This window comes from Dromaius novaehollandiae, chromosome 8, assembly GCF_036370855.1.
Source record: "Dromaius novaehollandiae isolate bDroNov1 chromosome 8, bDroNov1.hap1, whole genome shotgun sequence".
In the NCBI taxonomy this organism is placed as follows: domain Eukaryota; kingdom Metazoa; phylum Chordata; class Aves; order Casuariiformes; family Dromaiidae; genus Dromaius; species Dromaius novaehollandiae.
In genome coordinates this window covers 38,222,523-38,245,301 of record NC_088105.1, presented here as the reverse complement: position 1 = coordinate 38,245,301, position 22,779 = coordinate 38,222,523, and the positions used below count along the sequence as shown (strand labels likewise).

The window sequence follows — 22,779 nt, the reverse complement described above, 5'->3', positions numbered from 1 at the left end:
TGGTGGGCTATGAGCCTGTTACTACTATCTGGTTCACTTCAGCACAGATTAAAATTCAGCACGCTTAGGATATTACTAGATCACTCAGTGATCAATAAGCACGACTGTAATGAAAGACGTGCATGCATTTATACATGGTGAAATGCAAAGATTTAACACTTACTTAACTCTTGAGACTAAAATTGCCTAATGCATGATGTGCCTTACTCCTACAAGGAATAGTCATTTCTCTTTGAGATTTAGAGAGAAACTCGCTTTTTGTTGCCCCAGCTGTACTCACAAGGGAATATTTTTGCAAATAACAGCATTGTGAACATGTATTTTGTTTGGCTGTGAGTGTTGTCAACGGATTCAGGAAGTGAAGTCAGAAAAAGGCAGGGTTTCAAACAGGGCAGGCTACACAGAAATGCCTAGGCAAAGAGTCTTTAATCAGAACAACATGTTTGGGTGTCAGAAATCCTAATTAGAATTTGGGCCTGTAGTAAAAACAAACCCCTCACACTTTTACCCCCTGAATACAAGTGAGCTACAATGGGTGGTTGACCATGATTACTCACTGCAAAAAATTAAATCTAAAGTATTTGTCATTACAGAACGTACGGTAACATCCAACTTATTCTACAGTGGGGAGAAGTTACAAATCAGCCATTTTTACTCTCAGAAGACAGTAACAGTTACTAAGAGCCCTCCATCCTTGAATTACCTAAGTCTACTTAGGCCTAGAAAACAATGACCTCAGAACATGGCACTGTTAAATACAGCTGCAGAGTAGTGCACACCTACTCAACACTGAGGTCTATTGATGAAGAGGTGCCTTTGCTATCTTTCCATTTCATAGCAAACTGTCACGAAATACAAACATTCTCTCTCACAACCTATGCAAAAAGTAGCCTGACAGTTTTGTTCCATGCAGAGGCCTAGGGAATCCATTACAATAATTACTTTCTGAAAAAGTAGGCAGGCCTTCCAGTATAACTCATCTCTGCATACGTATTAATGAATTTATTCCCACAGCGCTGCAGGAAGCAAGGAATCTAACTTACAGCATGTTGCTGTAGTTTCACACAGCACATACACACACTGCACAGTGCAGCGTGGAGCCTGAACCAGTGGCAAAACTGGAAGTTATACAGCTGCATCAGCACAGTCCCTGCCTGGGTGAATAAACCTTGCCGAGACTCTGGGTTCATTAGCTCGGGCAGCATCGCTCTACAGCGACAGACTGCTGAGGACCAGCTCAGCTCGGTACAAGCATGCATGTCTGTGCAGTGCACCATGGAGTAAGAGGCACCATGTCCAGACGAGATACGAGGCAAAACTGAAAATAAATAACACACCCATAAAAAACCCACAACTTATCTTTAATTCCAAGACTCGTGCATTCTCTGTCCTCCAGCTTTTCCTTCCTATTCCCAAGACTTAGGCATAACAACACAGATTTACCTACACCAAGAAACTAAAAATGGTCTAGTCAAAAATGGCTATACAGAAAAATAAAAGTTACAACTAGCATAAGCAAACACAAAATATTATGTAATAGGGAGATGGACAACAAGGAAATAATACTTAAAATAATAATATACTCAAACCCATTATGAAACAGACTATACATTAGTAACATCTAGCATTAGCTCTGCAGGACAGGGAGAAGGAAGGTGGTATTAACCTTCCAAATAAAGAAAAAAAAAATTAAAGTGTAGGTGGATTGGTTTTTGAGATGGTGATTATTCCAGAGGAAAAGTGCTTGTTCTGTAGAGTTATATGCACTGCCAGTGTCTGCACCCAAGAACTGATGGCAATCCTAATTCTACATGTATACATTATTGTTGACATGAACATTGTAACATAGTCTCTGAACAGAACTGGTCCTTCTTAGGAAGAAAACTGGTAGAAAGTAATCATATAATTTACCCTGAAAGCCTCAGACAACTTAAACAATTTTAGAGAGCTTTTGCACAGCAGGGCCCTCTTCTCCAGTTTTGCCTATTATTCTCTTCAGTGCATTTTGCTAGGGAACAATGGAACTACAAAAAAATCAAATCAGATATTCATCACGGTCACGTCTGTCCTTAAGTATTCTGAAATACTAGAAACACAGCTATATGTGGTAAAGCACGGATTTTTAAAGTGTTGATTAAATACTGAAAACTGCTAATTTTCTTAGTTATAGGGTAACAACAGACATTAGAGTAAAAGCCAAAAAGTTCTGAAAAATGAATAAAGTGAGTAACCTATTTCTGAAATCATAAGTAAGACAGAACTTGTTAGGTCAGGACCTCACTGGATGAATCCAAATCCATAAAGATACCTATAAACTTACTTTGTAAACAGAATCAGAGGAAGAACAAATACTTGTTTTCCTTAAACTTGAGGATTATTTTGTGTTTTGAGCTTTGTACTCTTCAAGCAATTTTTAGGCTAGTTCCCTAAACAAAGTGACCAGCAACTTGCTAGAAACACCTCCAAACTGTGAACTGTGTTCCTTGTTCTCTTTTAAATTTAAACCAATTGCCTGTCAAACCTGACAGCGTAACACCAAAGATGTAAGAAACAGAACAGAGACAATTCCAGCAGATGGAGCTAAAAAGCAAACAGTCGTGGACTGAACGGCACAGACACCCGCACAGGAGCCTTTGGTCAGAGGCTGTGCTAGTCAGGAAAATTTTGTCTTCATATGAAGTCAGGCATCATGCAGACAGAACAAAAAAGATTATTTTAAGAATCCAGTGAAGCTGTTAAAATTAATTACTGCAATGAGTAAGAAGATCCTGTATCATTTTATCACAGACTAACCAGAGCTATTCGAGGGGACACTAACAGAGGATTCAAAGCCCAAAGTATCCATTGCTAATTTTTAAATTCTTCTTATCTGGGACACTGAATTAGTGGGGATGGCTGTTGGATGGCTGTAGCTATTGTGCCTCTTACGTCTCACATAAGAAGTCACAAAAACATTTATCATGCAGGTATAAACAAACAAATGCTGCTATTGAAAAAAAAAAATCACAAAGCGATTCGCATAGCAGGCATATTGAAAAGAGATGACTTCAGAAGTTTTGAATCTCCATTTAATGATTACTGGTAGTTTTAAAGCATGGCCTAGCATTACCAAAATTAGAGCCTATTTGTTTCAAGTAATGAGATTTTCAAAGTTGGTGACCTCTGTGTGACCGCAAATCAAAGCATCTTGGCACACATAAAAAGGTCGTATTCATTTCTGTCCAAAAGCAGTTTTAGAACATTTAACAGTGGTCAAAATCCTAAGCTTCTGCACCCACCTTGCAAATCCTGGTCATTTTATCTTGAGAAGTCAAGCAGAGAACATTCCTTTTAAATGATGCCATAACACTTTCAAGACGTGCCTGGATTTATTTTAACTTCTGTCACCTAATAGAGGTACGTAGGCTAGGAGGCACCACCAGTTCTCTTTACAGTTAGCAGAAAAGCACAGACATCTTCAGAGAGTGATTCAGGTAAACTAAATGGCTACCCAGAAGGGTCTATGCCTAACCTGACTGCTCTTTTAACTTAAGTGCCTTTAGCTGGATAGACTGAAAACAGGCTACAGTGATTACCTGATTAGAAACAGGTGACACTTCCTTTTTACTTAAAAAGAAGAGTTCTGCAAACATCTACCACATGTTAATGATAGAGAAATTCCTGTATGCAAAGTTTTCCTCTACCGCATCACGTACACAAAGTATGCTATTGTTTATTTACATTAAAGAATCCCCAAACATTAACTGCTTAAAACTCCTTGCAAGAAGTCATTAAAAGCAAGACATATAATGAACCCTCCACTGGTGTTTCTGGGTCCTGATCAAGATATGACCCCTATTGTGCTAGATTAATCAACAAGAGTTCAACCCAAATATCTGAAGGGGAGAAAAGGCAAAAAATCTCAGGGCAAAATGCATCTCTGGTTTTCTTGTTTGGTTTTGCTTGCCCATTCTCTCTGCTTCCTGACTGAACCAGACGAAATATTTCTAAATATGTATTCTAAATATTTAACAAAGTGCTTTTGTATGAAAAAGTACATAAAACTATAGAAAGCTATACAGTAAGCATGGCTGACTACAAAACTGACAGTACAAGAGTTTATAGTTAGACTGCAGCAAGGTTAGTAACCAATGCTAGGGGCTTTTAACATATTAGCTCGCTTAGAGACTTCAGAATGTTCTTTCCCACTTCTGCACTCCCCAAACCACCCAAGCTCAGCACAGTCGGGGAAGTGCCCCTGACTGAGCTTCAGAGTTACTGACAACTTTCACTTCTGTGCAATTTTGTGAAAGCAACAATAAAGTTGACAGATGTGATTCTTCTTTAAATTACTGCTTGACAGTTACAGAAAAGTAGTATGATTCCTAAAGATACTGGAAATAAATGCTAGCTCTGGAAACCAGGCCATTGAAAAATAGTGGAAAGAAAACATGCTTAAAAATCATATTCTACTTATGTAGGGAAACAGGGATGGCACAATTTCCAGAGTAGAAATAAAGCAAAAGAGCAAGGGCAAAATATTTTTCTCTGAAAATACTTCATTCTTCATCAGGAATCTGAATAGACCCAAAGCACACTTCTATTTTCATGAGAAAGTTACACTGGTCTAGCTCTTTAAAACTGATTATTTTAAACTGATATAAAAATATGTGTGTTCTTATTTCACTGATTTTGATTTAACTTGGGGCCTTGCTGCATGACCTTGAGTAGCTTTAGCTGTCATGTTTTAAGAACCTACCAATAAAGCAGCTTAAGCTTATATGCCAGATTGTGGACTGCAGTAGCTGAACAGTTGGCCACCACTGCTTCAACTGCTGCAGCTGCCAGGCCAGCACTGACAGCTAGAGCAGCCTCCAAGTTTTAGGAAGCTCAGCTTTGATGAGTGTAAGTTTTTTTTTTTTTTTTTTTTTTTTTTTTAACATCAGTGCCAGCTTAAGCAGCCACCCTTTCCCCTCCTCTTTTGCCTCTTCTTTTCCACTCCCTCATTTGTGCTGGTACAACTTTTTGGAATATTGCAGGACACTGACAGTTTAGAAATAACCTAGCCAAAAAGCAAAAAACCTTCATGTAATCTGCATCGCTTCCCTTATTTGGTAAACTACACAGCTCCACAAACAGCTGAAATGATGGGGGGCAGAAGAGGAGGTGGAACATAAGTGCAGGCAGAAGCAAGAGGGTTGTGGCATCTTCTGAAACAAACACTCACTAGCAATCTTCAAATTATCAGAGATCAAGTCAGAACTCTCAGATACATTCTTCCCAATTTAAATTACACTATGCAAATGCCCAGGCAGATTTTATGCCAGTTTTACTAACATAATTTGAATTCACACTTTTGGTTAAACAAGCTCAACCTCCCATATGGACAGACCCGGTAAAAAGTGGTTTAATTTTCACAGTGAACATTTTTCATGCACCTATTAACTTGAATGAGAACTGTGAGTCCTTCACATACCTGCTAATGAAACTGTTATTGATAAATGACTAACTTTATGCATATATATTTAAAATTATTTAAGAGGGCAGTGAGGTTACTGTTCAAAGTCTTATAAAGGGAAATCCCTGCACATGCTCCTTATGTTGGCTTACATATCTGTTTTGAATTTACTTGCAAAATATACCAGCACATCAAAAATTAATTTGAAGCTACTTCCTTGGCCCCCTCTATTCACTGTCATCGTTCCCATGTGCAGAATCGCTTCTGTGTTCTTACTGGACAGGAAATGCCAGACTGGCAGTATCCAAAAGGCTTGTTGCTTCCATGGTTATGTGCATGTGGGTTGAATGTAGCATTTGGTTAACGAAATGCTCCTACAGTTAGTATCTATAATATTTATTTGCTACTAACAAAGCCAGTTATACTTCCAGTCAAATGCTAAAGGTGACAATGACAAGGTGAGGTGACAAAAGAAACAAAGTACTGAGACTACGGAAAGGAAAAAGCTTACGAAGCTATTCTTTTTGTGTTAGACACAACTGAATTCCCAAACCTGTTGCAGATTAGGAACACCAGCACCTTGGTTTAAGAACAGTACTTTCTGATTTTTGGTAGCCTTTTTTACGGTATTCTCTCCTAAAATGTACTACTGTATGTTTCGGCAGGTCCACAATCTGATCAAAGGAGGAAAAGCTAATGTTACCCTTTTGGGAATACAATGTGCAGCACAGCCACACAAGTGCAGACCCATCAATCTGTGAAAAGCACAGTACCGACAATCTCATCCCTTCCCTTCCTCTTTAGGGAGGGTCTAGTATCTACAGTGGTAGTAGTGATCTAAAAGCACGAAAAAAAAGGTAAAGCTCCTTGTTTTATACAACTGTATAGAAGCAGGAATAATCAAGACCTAACAATTAACATGCAAAAACAAATCTGGACCCCTCAGTGTTTCTACAGTTCAGCTGACATCACATCAGACAATATCAGAAGAGTGATGAATTTGAGTTCAAATTCCAGCTATAGGTTTACATGAGGAGCTGCTTCATGGTCCCCCACAAAATTTCTCAGAACTGCTGGTGGTGGGGAACACTGAAAGGCTCTATGGTACAGAAGGGAAACACTGAACTGAATTCTCTTCTATCCAAACAGTCCAGGTCTTGGTTAAAAGAACAAAAAAAAATCCAAACCAGAGAACTGTATCTTGGCCTAAATCCTCCCTCTGGTTTGGATCTTCATAGTAGTACTGATTTCACGAAGATCTATACTCTGATTTACATCACTCTGAGAGTTTATATAACGTCTAACAGTTCAAAATGAGAACTTTAATAAGCATAGGTTAAAAACAAACTGAAGCTCTCCATGTAGCCAATAAAAATGTTCACTTTTGACTACAATCAGAAATGATTATTTATAACGAGGAAGCTCCCAAAATATATCAAAGGCTGTTTAAATTTATCAGAAGAATCTGAGCAGAACCAGAGCTCTCAAATACCAAGAATCTTTAATATCTTACTATTTCTTTTATTGTCATCTATCTATTTGCATAATCTGAAACCCCTCGCCTATGAACAATGCTATATTAAACTACATTTTGATCTAAAACTAGAGTAGCATAAAAGGATCCACAGCATTACAAAGACTTTGACTCTCTAAGTTTATTTACCTAAAGCATGCTTGTCATGTCCAAGATCACAACTCTCATCCTAATCTTGAATTTAGATATTAATTGACACTTCATGCTCCGGGCTTCCTTTGTTAAATCTGAGGCCTTAATTTAAGCCAGCTGTTAGACAATGTGTAACTCCACATGTGTAGGTTTTTCCCACTAGGAAAAGTAGGATTTTTAATAGGAGATTTAACATCTGTTGTGGAATGATTCCTTTTAAATAAGGACAAAGAAACTTCAGCAACTTCAAAGTTGTTTAACCCATGTAATGTGAAAATGATTGTGTGGCATAAAGCTGTATATCTTACTTTTACATCTTTTCCACATTATGGTTTAATTTACAAAGTTATTGTGTTGCCTTTTCTAGCGTTCCATTTTTACTGAGCTGTACAGTTTTATTGAAACTGATAATTAATAAGTGAATATTAATATATTTGACCTCTCAACCTCATGGTATGAGTCTGTTATTCAAGGTAATAACAGACTACTGGCACTGAAGTTCTGGTCCAGTAAACTTAATTGAGCACAGTCGTAGTCCCATGGCCTTTCACAGACTATTCCGATAGCATTTAATGTGCATGTAAATCGCCGTCCCTGTGGTGCCTTGCTATTTTGCCTCACTTTTTACCAAGACACAATATACCTCTAGAAGACAGAGAATGAACTGTGATGCATTCCATGTTCTATGTAAGCTGATACACTTAACTTCAAATTTTACCTCTTCCAGTTGCTTATTATGTTGCTTGACAGTGGTTGCCACCTCTCTCAACAGCTGCAGATGAGGGTTGGTGACCACGCCTCTGCTGCCAAATCCATGAGCTGGCACACTGGTGGCAGTAGCCCGTGCCAGTACACCATGCTGTAGAAAGGCTGAGCTGGACACACCGACCCAAGCCTACTGCCGGGTCTCCCGCCACAGCAGAGGGGTGGAACAGGTAACGGGTTAACCAGCGTAACTGCACCCAGGAAAGATCATTTGTCAGAGCTGTTACTGTGCTCCTGTGGACTTTCCCCCCTCCCCCACCATATATTTTAAAATACTTGCACTGTATATAATATTCTAATATAATACTTTGCTATGGGAATTCACCCTCTATATCCAACCTACAAAAAAATTCTCTATCCTGCTATTAGAAACACTTGGTTCCTGGATATCTAATAGAATATTCTAAGCAATATTTTTTTATTCGACTAAATTTTCTTGTGAATACTACACACTGAAGACTATTGGTGGGTGTGGGTGTCTGCATGTGTATGCATATGTATCTATAGAATCCTACTGGTCCATTATTAAAATATAGAAAGCCTTAATATTTAAATATATAGTTTTTAAAAACCATTTTGATCACAAGAAAATGGGCTATAGGCAAAAGCACTGTCATTCAAGATACACTGGCATGTAAAGGGTTAAAATCAGATGAACTATTTAAGAGTAACAGAATGTTTTTCTGTAAACTCCTTCTATGGCATGATCTAGGGGAAGGTCCAACTTAAGTGCTGGATGTTCATACAGGATTTCCTATGACTAATGCTGTCAGTATTCAAAACTTTTAATTTAAAATGTGGGTGTTAAATACAGATAGGAAATTTACCATTTAAGATTTCTTATTTGAAAATGAATGAAAATTATTTTGACTTCCAGATTCATCTGCTGTACACGGAATGATAGCATAAAATAAGGAAATCACTAAGTGGCATATGCTGGGATTGCCTGCCAAGCTTTTACACAAGGCTCTTATATCTGGATAGGATTCACAGGAAGCTTGTACAGGAAGCCCTTTTCCTTCCTTATTTTTGAAAATCTTTGCTGGATGGAAATTATGCCAGTGAGTAAGAGAAGGGAAGGGGGAACAAACTACCAGTCTGGTGCTTTTGGTGTCAATCCATACAAAACTGAAAGTCATACCTAGAAAACATTGGTGCGATTTAAAGAGCACAAAAGACCTTTCATTTTTTTTATATAAAAGATTTAAAAAAAAGTAATAGGGGTACCAAACCAAAACAGTACCAAAGTGCAAATCGGAGATCTAATCTAGTAAAATCAAGCTAAATTTGCCAATATTTCTAGCAAGTATACCCATGGCCATATATACTCCAGTAACTTTGCTTTGAAGTTTTTTCCAAGTTTTGGGTGCTTCAGATAAAATGTCAGTATTTAAAATTTATCAAATAAAATATGAAATTAATCACATAAGATGTCACTACAGAATCCCTTGTTTCATTTTTTAATGTCATGTTAATCCCATTTTCACCATATTATATTAACATTTAGTGGACAGTATGCTTTCCCTGGATCTTGAGATGCAAGGGAAAAAGCAGGTTGACTCTCTAGCTCTTCACTTACTGCAGTTAACTCGTTGTGCGAGAACTTGTTAAAAAATTTACTCTTTTTTCCTTAATCTGGGTCTCCTAAAAACCCTACTGGACATATTACCTTTATGTTTAATATTATGCTATGTATTGAGCCAAAGTATTTATTCACTGTGAAACACAAGATCAGAAAATATACCTGGGTCTAGATGCCTCTTCAGCAACTACCATGTCCCAGGGAATAGAACTTAACCCTGAGAGTCCTGTAAACCCAGAATGGCTATTTAGGCAAGGGAAATAAACCTTCCTCAAATAAGGAATGCTTCTACTGGATTGTAAAGGAGAGAAAAGTTGTAAATGGGTAGGTTTGATGATAGAAAAAAAATGGTGGAAAAGGAGACTCAAAAAGGCATGACAGTAATAGTCAAAGGAAGCAGAGGAAAGTAGGAGAGGAGACAATGGAAGACATCAAAACTATTAAAAAGAATGGTTGAATCACAGAATGGTGGAGGCTGGAAGGGACCTTTAGAGATCATCTAGCCCAACTTCCCTGCTCAGGCAGGGTCACCTAGAGCAGGGTGCTCAGACCCTGAGCATGCAGCTCTTGTAAAGCCTGCTGGTGGAGGTATGCAGTTCTCTCCAGTTGGACATCCGATCCAAACATCCAGAGCATGAAAGCTATTATTAGAAAGATAGATGCTGGCATCATGAGTCAAACTTTGCCCTTTGGCCACAGAGCAGCTATGGCACAGGTAACAACCATATAATCCTTTGCTGTGAGAAAAGACATTCCTAGGGGAAAAAAAAAAAGAAAAAAACAACAGGTTTATGCATTTCCATTGCTCTTGTGACCAAAGCTAGTTAAAAAGAGTCTATTTATGCTGCAAACATTTCTCTGATCACAGCGTGGACTACAGGAATAAGGAATAAAAGAATTAGTTCCAGAAATGGGAATAGAGAAGTATGAAATAAAAGCTCTAGTTTAGATGAGACTGCACATGATTTGCAAAGCGATGGAAACTGAGGGGGCAGCTAGGTCATGCCTTTTCCCTGCTGTATGAATCACTCTTTGAATGGAAATTTGAGTAGGAAGACATAATGGCTTGGGAACAAAGAGAGCTGCTGGAATATCACAGGTGCAGCTGAACAGAGAAGGATGTTTTGGGATGTGCCAAGGAAAGCAAACGCCATGAATCTGGAGGAGTTGTCAGGACTTAGTGATTTAGGGAGCTATCCACATCACCAAGGCTATTTCTCACGGAGTCAAACTAACAGTTAGGAGAATGGCCGAGGTCCTGATGCAGTGAAGCAATTAATCACTTCCTCAATGCTAAAGCACAACCCTGAATTCAGAAAAAGATTTGATAAGAGGAGCTAATGTTCTACTGAAGTTTCTGGAAACTAAATTTACACTCCATTGAAGCATCTCTTTGTACTTAAATATATATACTTATGCACTTTGCTGAATCAGAGCTAACATGAGTTCCAGGAATCCAGATGTTGATATTTAAGGAGACGTACATATTACAGGGGAACAACACAGTCAAAGTCAAAGGATTCCAAAAGATGACAGCAGAAGCTGTCAGTACTGGAGAGGGGACATAACATGAAAGAATCAAGTCTATCTGCCTCAGAAAATCCTCTAGCACTGAGGAATACTTTGAAACAGAACAAACACTATTCACCAAACCACAGAATTCTGAACAGGTTAAAAGACTAACAAAAAAGTAACAATTATACAGCAACAATTTTCTAGCATCACTATACCAGGAAAGTTAAACTTAAGTTTGATGTAAAGCAACCATACACTGAATGCAACTTAAAGGTCAAGCTGATTTTAACTAGTTGACTAAGGAATAAAATGGAATGACAATAAGCACAGAAGGGAAAAAAAGAAATGAAATGCTTCCATACTTTTCCCAGAAAAAGGAAGGGAAAAAAATGCTGATTTTAAAAGAACTGTACTAACAAGCAAGCCACACTAGAAAAGTGCTACAGATAGGAAAATTTAGACAGAATAGCTGTGAGGATTTAATGGTGACAGATATCTCAATATTAAGACAAGTGGACTTTAAATGAAAGTGTTGTATTTTAGCCATTTAGCTTGAAATAACTGAAATATAAACATATTTCTTCTCTAAAAATAGCATTCTAGACAAAGAAAAACTAATGAAGACAAGCTAAGCCGGCACTATCAGGCAATCCTTAATTCTGAGTTACCTTGCTTTTCTATATTGCAGTGAACAGTATTACTGAAAAATCAAGAAGCAAAGAAGTAATGCATGAATTACTTTAATTCAAAGATCACAAATAAGGTTACAAAGAATTTGTTTAAATGGTGCTAATTATATGTCTTCTGTAAAACTAAGGCAATAAGAAAAACCTTAAGAACTTACAACAGCTATCCAAGCTCAGAGAACACAGAATATATGAACAACTTTGAAGGTAAACAGGCAGACAGCAAATAAAGCCAGAATATTAAGAAAAACATTAAAGCTTATGGAGTCCTAAGCTGTCTAAGAGGAGGTGTGGAGAAAGCAACAGATGCAGAGTCCTATGGATGCAGATGTCCTATGCATTACAAGAAGCCTACCCAGAAGACCAACTGTAGCCAGTCAGACCCAGCTGTTTCTACTACCCTCTAATACATTTAAATAAGGAATTAGCTGAGCCCCTATTCACTACTGAGTGCTCTCCCACTTACATGACTAAAGCATCTTCTTTCTGCTAGTGGTGTTACTAGAGCATAAGACTTGCAATTGCTAAGTCAGAAGACACACTGCATTTTTTACAGAGTAATTACAAAACCATGTTTCTCACTGGAATAAAAAATGTTCGTGTGGTTTGCTACATTTACTTCAGAAAGGTTTAATATTTCTTCAAGATCAGAAGAAAAACAGCTGTGGAACTAACAGAAATAGATTTCAAATTCTTCTGACATAATAAATAAAATTATATACATTTTACTGTAAATGGATTTCCTCAGAGAGGGAAAGATTTGAAAGCAGGGGGGGACTTATTAGTAAGATGTTGTTTAGGTAAAACCTGTACTATGTCTGATGCTTGACATGTAACTGTATTAACTTAATAAATAACAGCAATTAAAACTGGTTTATGATGTGGCAAAACACTGTTTCCTTTTAAAGTCACATTAGACTCACATATAAGAAAAACAGCCATAGCATTTTATAATCACTAAGAACAAAATTCTGCCCGCATCCTGGTGTAAATTCAGAGTAGTGCCTTTGTTTTTTCTCAAATTACTCTAGATTTACAAAGCAAATTTGGCCAAAAGGCTTCTGTGGAAAATCTAGTGGCACCATTGTATTCACCTTATGGGAAAAAGTGCTGGCAGTAAGTTTAGCTCAATGACTACAGAGAATTGAAGGAGGATCTTGGTCTTCAACAGTTAAAATAAGGAACTTCTGTAAAATATTTCCTTCTGTAAGATTTCACTGACAAAGTGTATGTTCCTGACTCAAAACCACAAGGGCTTATTTGGTTTAAAATGATAAAAAAAAAATCTGCCCATTTTGAAAAAAAATCAGCCCTCTCTCCACTTGGTTTTGCTGATCCTCAAAGCTGCCTCAGCATTTAGTAACTTAATACTTTTACATCATTTACATTTTATGCTAATGATTTGAGGGCAAACATCTTGCCATAACTGCTTTCTATTAAGGTTGGCCTAAAAGGACACATTTAGACCCCTAAAAGGATAATTAAGATAAAAATCCTAACCTCGCTGCAACTTTAAGTTAATGAATTGGAAAATGTTTTTTCCTGCATTAGTAAAAATCAGTATTAGTGGCCATATGGGTTGAATCCATAGATTAAGAGGCAAATTAGTTCTTAAATTTAAATTAAGCTTCTGACTGTAAGGATTTATGCAGAATAAATAAGTAGAGAAACATATTTATTCTATTTATAGAATATTATTCTATAATATTACTATTACGTTAGTAATAATAGTATAACATAATTAGTAATATTCATCAATTAGACACAAAATTGTAATACTTCTATTTTATTTGGCCTTTGCATTATGTAAATTACAGCACCTAAATATATATTTCATCATATCATAACTAATAATTTGTTTCAGTACAAGTTTTATTCTATTTACCACATTTTGAAAACGGAAAATTGCTTTTCCTTAGCTTTGCAAAGCTAAATTAGAATTTTTTTTCTTTTACCTCTGCTATTTAGCTTCTTAGAAAAGTCCCTGGAAAATAATTCCATGCAAAATTTGGAAATAAGTTAAAATATTGAAATCTAATTATTTAAAAAGCTGAATGGCAAAAGAATCATTTCTAAGTAATCTGATCACTTTTCTTAAAACTTCACTACTGTATACTGAAAAACAATCCTAATTCTCACTCCAGTTAAATATGTTAAAGCACACACCTATAGTTCAATCCAGATAGACAGCCTACTCTATCAGCATTCACAGTCATCAGTGACTCTTTGCAGATGTGTATTGCCTACTTCCAATTACTCCAGGACAGAAACCCCAAAAGAGCACTTGCTAATCTTCAGAAAAAGAACATTTTTGCACTGTATGTGTGCAGTGATTAATCCAATGTGATTCTATCTTCATTTGTTTACACTTGAGTAAATATTACTGCAGTGTTAGGATAACGTTACTTGTGACTTGTATCGGAAACAGAATAAAAAACATGAAGTACGATGTCAGCCATTACATTATTACTTAGTATTTTGAAAGCATCCATGAATATTGGACAAGGCTGGGGAGCTGTGCCTTCGAAGAGGCACGCTTTTAAGTACAGGACCAACTGTACCTGGTACTGAGGACTCTGCAATAGCGGTTATGCACTGCCAGTGCATAAGTGGCAGGGAAAATAAGATGGGAGCCCAGGGTAGAAGTCTGAGGTACAAAACATACAACTGGCCAGCTCAGCTTTGCTTCCCTCCGGCAGGCCCCAGCTCAGGCCCCTGATGATATGCACGTCTCCCCTGTGCCAGTACCACGCAGAGGATGGCACTACTCTAGGGAACACCTTTTATTTAAATACTAGCCAGGGTTGAGATTTCTCAGTACCAGGAAAGCCCCCAATCTTCTCTCTACATAAATATGACTGAATGCAACAAGATCACTCAGTGCAAAAGCTCCCCTTTCAACTTCCCTAATTTATTGCAGTCATTCTTTAGGCAAAACTAAGCACTACAGTTTGTCTCTTGCAGACGTTCTGACTAGTCAGCTTCCCTTTCAGTGTTATAATAAGTCAAGTTCACTCTAGTCAGCGTCACGAACACGTCTAACGCTGCTGTTTCTCAATCTAGTTATACCTATATATAGTTCAACCTCAACCAGCTAGGCCTCAGTTAGATTTCTGGTTATACAAAATAAAGTTTATTCCTGAGCCATGCTTATTAATGAGAATGCCTTGAGTAGCACCCAAGCATATTCCCCATCCCTCATGATGTTTAGATAATGATGTTGGTTTTATTATCTCTTACAAACTGGTTATTCTACAACAAGATATGTTTCCAATAAGCAGTTGGCATTACTGCAAACAATTGTCTTACTAAAATTAAAGCACACACTGAGAAACATAAAAATAGCACGGTGAGTGAAACTGTGTTATTAATGTTTGGCTTTCTATCAATTTTATCAAGAAAATGCCCTAGAGAATATATGAAGATACTGAAAGTCATTCAGTTACATTACATGTCATTTCAGCAGAAGACAGTAACCACAGCTGGAGGTTCCAGGCTGAGAGCCGGGCCAGGCGCTGCTGCTAAAGGCTCTGTGGAGGAATGGTGACCTCTGCAGGTCCCTTCCTCCTAAGGCCACATCATCTCCAATGTTGATTTAACAATTTGCAAAGTGTAGTTTTGTTTGCTTTTGCCTTTGAGAAATTAAAATGAAGAAAATTACATGTATATTTGACACTGACACACCAACATAAAATAAACCAGAAAACAGGGGCACATGTTAATTTAAGAAAGAAATGCTCATCTTCGAGAAGTCAGAAAACAATACTTCAAAGGATAAGAACTTCAAAGCTCTCTATAACTTCAAAGCACTGCACCAGCATTAATAAACACTTAGGACAGGTCTGTGAGGTAGAAAAAAATGTCCTTTTTTTAATGCTGATGTAAACAGGGCACCAAGATTAAATGATTTGCCCAAGGACACAAGTTAGCAAAACTGAGATGACATGTAGGAAATAGTAGATCAGGCCTCCTTTCTCAGACCAGCTATAGCTGGCTTAAAATAGTGATCAGAAGCTCCCTATAAGTAAATTCATTCAGCAGATGCCAAAATGCAGACCTTTCTATCAACAGCATCACCTGCCCTTACTTAGGCCTGCTCTAAATTCTATCATGTTGTTTTCAGCTGATACCCTCCCACAGAGTCAATAGTGAATAAATACATGGATGTATCTAAAATATGTCTTTTTTCTAGGCAATTTTATATATACACACAAATAGGGTCTTACTTCTGCACCTAACAATGACATTAGTGCTTAAATGGCTATTGTCAAGATTCTCAGTATTTCTACGTCATGACAATCTGCTCACTGTAGGCTTTTTGACAACTTAAAGTACAGCCAGCACACCTATAGCATGAAGTTTCTCTGATGACATTAATGAAGCTGAACTTGAACTAGCACCAATCAGAATTTTTTCCTATATCCTTCCAGAGTAAAACACAAAATGTCCTCAATGTATAGAAGCTGAGCTGCTATAACCCAATACTGCCGAACACAAACATCCTTAAGTGCTAAAGTGCAAAAACAACAGAAATAAAATCCATCATTCCTTATCCTTTTAAGATAACATTAATAAGCAATAGTCCTTGGATATGTGGAGCTATAGAAGCCAGAAGACATAAAACTGACCTGTGAAGCACTTAGGAAAATAAAAAGATCACCTTATACCCTTTAGACAGCAAATAAATATAAATGATAATAAAGAAAGCGAAAGATTTAGCTTCCTCCTCCCTCCAACTTCTTTCATCTCTTAGATCACTAGTAATACTAAGTTTTGCCCTTCTTATTTTTAATGAACAGCTTACTGGTGATCCCAGGCATAAGTAGTCTCATGTACTTAATTAAAGGAGAAGATGTGTGGAACATTAATATACTTCCATTCTTTAAAATATTTACAAGACAAATAAATAGAGTTAATAAGTTAGAATGATATAAATAAAAAGCATGCTTCAAATAGCTAATTATCAATTGCTTTCTTCTCAACTGTTTGTTTTTTGCTCTTTCTGTGAGGTCATTGTTCCAACAAAGACTTAATTCTAAGATTAGTTAAAATACTAATTACAAGATAAAGATTTTTAAATATAATTTCTATAAATTAATCCATACAACAAGCTTCCAAAATTTTGCCAAATGTTATTCTTGTTGAAGGAACTCACATATGTATAATGAAGAACCTTTTTAAAAATTGTGTAATTACATTTTGCAGACTGTGATTTGCACCTAGTTACAAATAACTTGCTGCATATTATTTTCCTAAAACAAGTTTCACAGTGACTCTGAACGAGATGTTGCATACATATATTGTTCAAATGTTCCTCCTCAAGGCCAGTTAGGGGTACTGCACCCTTCAATTAGTGCTGTTTACCAGTAAAATTTCTATATTCAGCACATTAGAAAATTATTGCCATACTACTAGACTCTTAAAGGGCATCACAATTTCTGTTTTTAATGTTTTTCAGGAGTTCCAAAAATTTTTGTGCTTTCTATATTGATAGTGCTTAGCACCCACATAACATTTTCCACTGATCGAACTCAAACTTTCTAGTAAGGGTAATCAAATATGACTATCTCTGTTCTACATTGGAACAATAATAATGAAGGCATAAAGATTCCATTTCAGCAACTTTAAGTAATGACTATGAATTTACTTAAGACACAGATCCATCTTTACTACTTTGTTGAGGCAGATCTGAAGACTAAATAACTTGCAGATCACTAACTGAGTCATTAACAGATTTGGGAACACAATTCAGACCTCCTGACTCCTTACAATACACCATAGTTTTCTATGTTATGTGTTAACAATGATTAACTAAATGACCAAGATTTTGCTATTCTTGGTGTAGTGCCCTTTCTTGCATTTTAGACAAATTGGGCTCTGAAACTGACTGCCAAATTTACTGACTGGGTAACTGGCTGGTTTTCAAAACATATATTAAAAGTCTTGCCTTTCCTGACTATTTCTTCAATAAATCATTTTTCAAAAAGAATAGCTTTTCAATCTCACTTTTATAAAAGTAAAATCAATAGAAAAAAAATTATCAGTTACATTGTACATAGTACTCAAGAAAATACACTCAAAGGCAGCAGAACCCAATAGAAAGAGCATTGAACAAACACACAGATGGCAAATTTTCCCATTTGCTTAAATAAAATCAGGCTTTCAGCTCATTTTATTTCTAGCTCTGTCACTAGCCTCTTATAGGATTCTGTCATGTCAACTTGCCTCTCAACTGGTTTCCAAGTATTTAGATGATTATTATTGTATTTGCTTCTCTCCACGAAGCATTTTAACACCAGTAGCTTAAAGGAATTAATAATAGCTAAATTCAAAGGTTTTACACCCATACAGAAGCTTATACATATTCACAGATTTGAAGCTTTGCTTATTTATACTTTAAATATTGCATACTGAATCACACCTTGATCCACCTTATGTGGAGGAATTAAGTTTCAGACAGACTGTAGGTTACAGCAGGAATGACAAGCTAAATAGCCTTAAAATTAAATATACTTCATAGATTGAAGTTATAACCAATATTAGACAGCCTGGATCACTTTTTATCATCAGTTGCTTTAGACGGTTTATTTTTATCTAAAGCTTTGTTATTATTTCATTACATTATAGTGCTTTCACCTACATAGCTGGCAATGTGTACTCTTTTATTTAAGATTGTACAAAGTATGCAATCATAGCAACAGTAACTATGCTGTCAATTTTCTTTTGTCATATTTAATAGACTGGCCATTTAGGCACCAACAAAAAACAGCTTGGCCCAGAGAAACTCGACAAACTAATATCTTCTACTCAAATATTAGCTTCACAAAAGCATTTTTTTTCTCCCTCATTTTCCTAAAAATCTGTAAGAAGTCTATTGAGTGGAATATATTTCCATATTACAGAGTTTTGTTTTGTCATTAAACTTCACTTGTTGCTAAGGAAGAACAATGAAGATAAAGGACTTCTAACAAGACTAGAAAACTAAAGGTGAGGCAGTTTTGATTTCCTCTCATTCTTTAAAGATTTATTACTGAGCTGCAACGGTTGCTGGTCCATAGTCCTGTAAGAAAGATTTTGTGAAATGATGTGATCCCACTTTCCTATTTCATATTTAACTTCAAACATTAAGTAATTGCTTAGTTCACATTTTGGGGATGAATACGATCATGCATTCCACCAGCCTGTTTACAAATCCATATGCAATTGAAGTCCTAAGAACTAAAAAAGAAGAGCTAGTAGAAGGCATAAACAACCCAGACAATCTTCTGAACTGGCTAATAGACAACGGCATTTTTACACCAGAAAAAAAGATAGTCATGACTTTCTACAGGACACGAAAACAAAAGAACTCTCGAGTTTTAGATATACTGATTTCTCATGGTGAACGAGCCTGCAGGCTCTTTTTTTATCCATGTCTAAAACAAGTGGAGCCAAAACTTTATAACAAGATGAGAAAATATGTCAGCGAAATAAATGAAAGTATCAGAGATGCTAGAAGACAATTGGTAGGGTATTTACTTGAAAAAGATAAGGCTTGGGTTGAAAACAGCAGTGAACAGCACCAAGAAAAAAGAGTGTGTCCTAGAAGAAAAAAGCAAGGCTGGTCTATTAAGAAGAAAGGAAAAGAAATTGAACTCTCAACAGCACAAAAGCCTAAAAAAGACCGTTCTGATATTAGCATCTTTGATGCAGCTGCTAAAGGCAACCTTTCTGAGTTAGAGAAAACACTGAATGATAATGATATTAATGCACTAAACTCTGCAAGTGAAACACTCCTGCACGTTGCAGCTGCTAATGGACATCTAACAATAATGGAATATTTGATTAGCAAAAGTATTAAGCGAGATGTGAAGGATAAGAAAGGAAGAACACCTCTGCACAGGGCTGCTGAGAAAGGCCACGATGATGCAGTGAATGTGCTTCTTCGATGTGGTGCTTATATGTACAGTTTGGACAAAGAAGGCAAGACACCACTTCATTTGGCTGCACAGAATAACCATAGTCACATATTGAAGACGCTCCTGAGAGAAGAGGCAAGAAGCTACAGGAACCAGCACAACTTTTTGCACATGGCAGCTCTTAAAGATGAGAGCAGTCTGGCAAAAATGCTTTTAAAGAATGGTGCCTCTGTGGATGGAAAGGATGAAAGAGGACAGACAGCTCTCAGTTATGCTATTTCTCAGGGGTTTGAAAATACTGCAAAAGTACTGCTTGAGGCTGGAGCCAGTGTTGATTCCAAAATGACTGAAAGAGCCTTCAACAGCGACCACCCATCCATCTTCAAAATACTGCTAGAATACTGTAAAGATCTGTCATCTAACATAATGGAGTCAGCCCTTTTCAAAGCTGTACAGAAAAATCTGCATACTATTGTAGCAGCTTTGGTTGACAGAGGCACAGATATAAATGCCTACAATGAAATGCAGTATACTCCTTTACTCATGGCATGTGAAACAGGCAAAGCTGAATCTGCAGAAGTTCTGATTGAAAAGGGTGCTAACCTCAGAATAAAGACACTTGCTTCAGACACAGCTTTGCACTTGGCAGTTCAAGCTGGGGCCACTTCTATCACAAATCTGCTTCTACGTAAAGGGATGGAAGCTAATGTTATGAACCAGGCAGGTGAAACCCCGCTTCACGTTGTTGCCCGCCATAATAAAGGAGCATTAGTTAGCATTTTAGTTAATGCTGGGGCCAAAATTAATGCTGTCACTAAAGAGTTAGTTACTCCCCTGCATATTGCAAGTCAAAGAGGTAACACTGATGTTGCTCAACAGCTGTTGCACCACAAAGCCAATGTTAATGTTAAGGATAAGCAGTCAAAATCACCTTTACATCTTGCTTCTGAAAGGGGAGATAACACAATGGTAGAGCTGCTTCTGAATGCTAATGCTGACCCCAACGCACAAGACAGAGAGAAAAAGACTCCCCTGCACACTGCAGCTATGAGAGGACATCTCAGTATCGTTAAAGTTCTGTTAGCCAAAAAAGGCAGATCTGGAGGTAAGGACATGGATGGATGTACGCCAATGCACTACGCAACCATCAAAGGAAATGCAGAGATTGTAAAAATTCTTCTGACGTCAGGAAAAAATAAAAATATTGATGATAGAAATATTTGGAGAAAGACTGCACTACATATTGCAGCGGAATATGGACACAGTGACTTGATAAATCTATTACTGAGCCAAGGGGCAGCCATTAACGCCTTAGACAGCAGCAAGGATACTCCACTGCATTGTGCTTGCAAGGCTGGTCACTTGAATGCTGTAAATTCCCTTGTAAACTGGTCACAAGGAGAAAAAGCAAATTTACAAGCTGCTAATAGTCTCAAAAAGACTCCACTGCAAGTAGCAGAGATTAACAAAACAGAAAATCATGCTCAAATTGCAACACTTTTGAAAAAGAAAATGTTAATAACAAAATGAATATATAAAGCAAAGACTCCCAAACACATTTAAATGCAAAATTACTTTTAAAAATTATTATTTAATGTAATTTGGATAATGCTGTTGTCCAGTATCATCAAGTTAGGACTGGCAGAATTAAGTTAGTAATCAAAGGTGGACAAGGAAAAAAGAACCCAAAAAATGCTGTTATTCTAAGTATTGATTCCCTCTTGCTTTTCTCACAAATCTCATACTTGGAACCTATTTGAAGGATCAGTCTTAAACACACTGTGTGTGACCTCCTCTAGTATAATCAAGACTTTTTTAAAAAGTGCTAGAAATTCACTTTTCATATTTCTACGTGTGTGGATACCTTGGTTAAATGCTGTTTGTTAAAATCACATTTGTACAAAGCCATCTATTACAAATAAGCACTTATCTGTATGCACGACGACACAGAGCACAGAAACGTCAGAGCTGATACCACTGCAGTTAGTTTCAGACCTAATTGCAGGGTGCTGCCAAAAGGGATTGATCATGTCCTTCCTCGCAATCCAGTCATGCACACCCCCTCCCTTTGTTTTGGCACGACAGCTCCAGGTTGGATGGGTGAGCTGATCCAACTCAACCCACAGTTATAACTGAACAAAGTGGAGAAGCGTGGTGGTAAACAGCTGAACAGCACCGTCTCTTTTGATGTTAACAAAATATTAGCTCGGTTTATGCTGATTACAGTATCACTCTCTGGGCTAGCTGGGGATCGGAAGCCATCCACTCATACATTTACTAGACCCCCCACCCTAGTAAATCCTACCATGAGGTTCAGTATAAACCAACCAGTGGAGTGGCACAGGTCCACAACTGCACTAACTCAATTATGCTGACCTGAGGACTCATAATAATCTGCTACACTGACATTCAAAATTGCGATGGCCCTTCTTTAGACATCTCTGTATTATACACTATCACATGGCATTTACATATCCTAGGACTAAAAAAATTAATTTTCATTCCACCTATCATGATACCATTTGCTTACTTTTACACTTTTCAGTAGGGATAATGAAAAAACTTGTTATATTTGCTGTTTATTAATTTCACTTTCAAATCAATTCCAGCACATTGATGAAATGTTCAGAATAAAAAGGCTGTAAAACACAGTTTATTGGTTCAAAACAAAGTATTTGCATTGTAATCTTTGAAAACAGAAACACCTTGAGAGAAGCTTCTCAGTAGTCATATTCTTCATGATAATAATCAACCCCCATAGCTCTTCGCTCTTCCCCTTCTTTACGACTGGATACGCAATTACCGTGAAGGGAAAAATGATTCTTGTGAAATAAAACACCGGTCCAAAAGCGCGTGAAAAGAAAACTATGATTTTATAGCCACGTTACAACGTTTTAAAATTAACCTGCGCAAGGCCCTGCCGCTGGCATCCTACCCATGAATAAGCAGACACTACTGATCTGCTTGGAACCAGATACCGACGCTGACAAAACTGACATCGCGATAAAGTCCATCGCGGGTTAGCGCAGAGCAAACACTCCTGAGGGAAACGCTTTTATTCCCAGCTGCTCTCACGCTGCCGGAGGCCAACGGCCGCCAACGGCCACCAACGGCCGCCGGCGCGAGACGGCTCGCTGAGGGGAGAGCGGCGAAGGCGGGAGGAGCGCGAGGCGCCCGGGCCTGGCGGGCCTCTCCCGCCCCTCGCGCTGCTGGCTCCCCCTCAGCCACCG

At 37.5% G+C, this 22,779-nt stretch overlaps 1 protein-coding gene and 1 long non-coding RNA gene across 2 annotated transcripts in view; one reads left to right on the top strand and one right to left on the bottom strand.

The window, feature by feature from the left end:
- The window catches only part of LOC135329068 (uncharacterized), a 177,870-nt gene that overhangs the window by 154,915 nt on the left and 176 nt on the right, over positions 1 to 22,779 (bottom strand). The window lies entirely within an intron of this gene.
- LOC135329120 (CARD- and ANK-domain containing inflammasome adapter protein-like) lies at positions 18,818 to 21,079 on the top strand. Its single transcript, XM_064516428.1, has one exon. It carries the CDS (start codon positions 18,818 to 18,820, stop codon positions 21,077 to 21,079), a length of 2,262 nt encoding a protein of 753 aa, XP_064372498.1.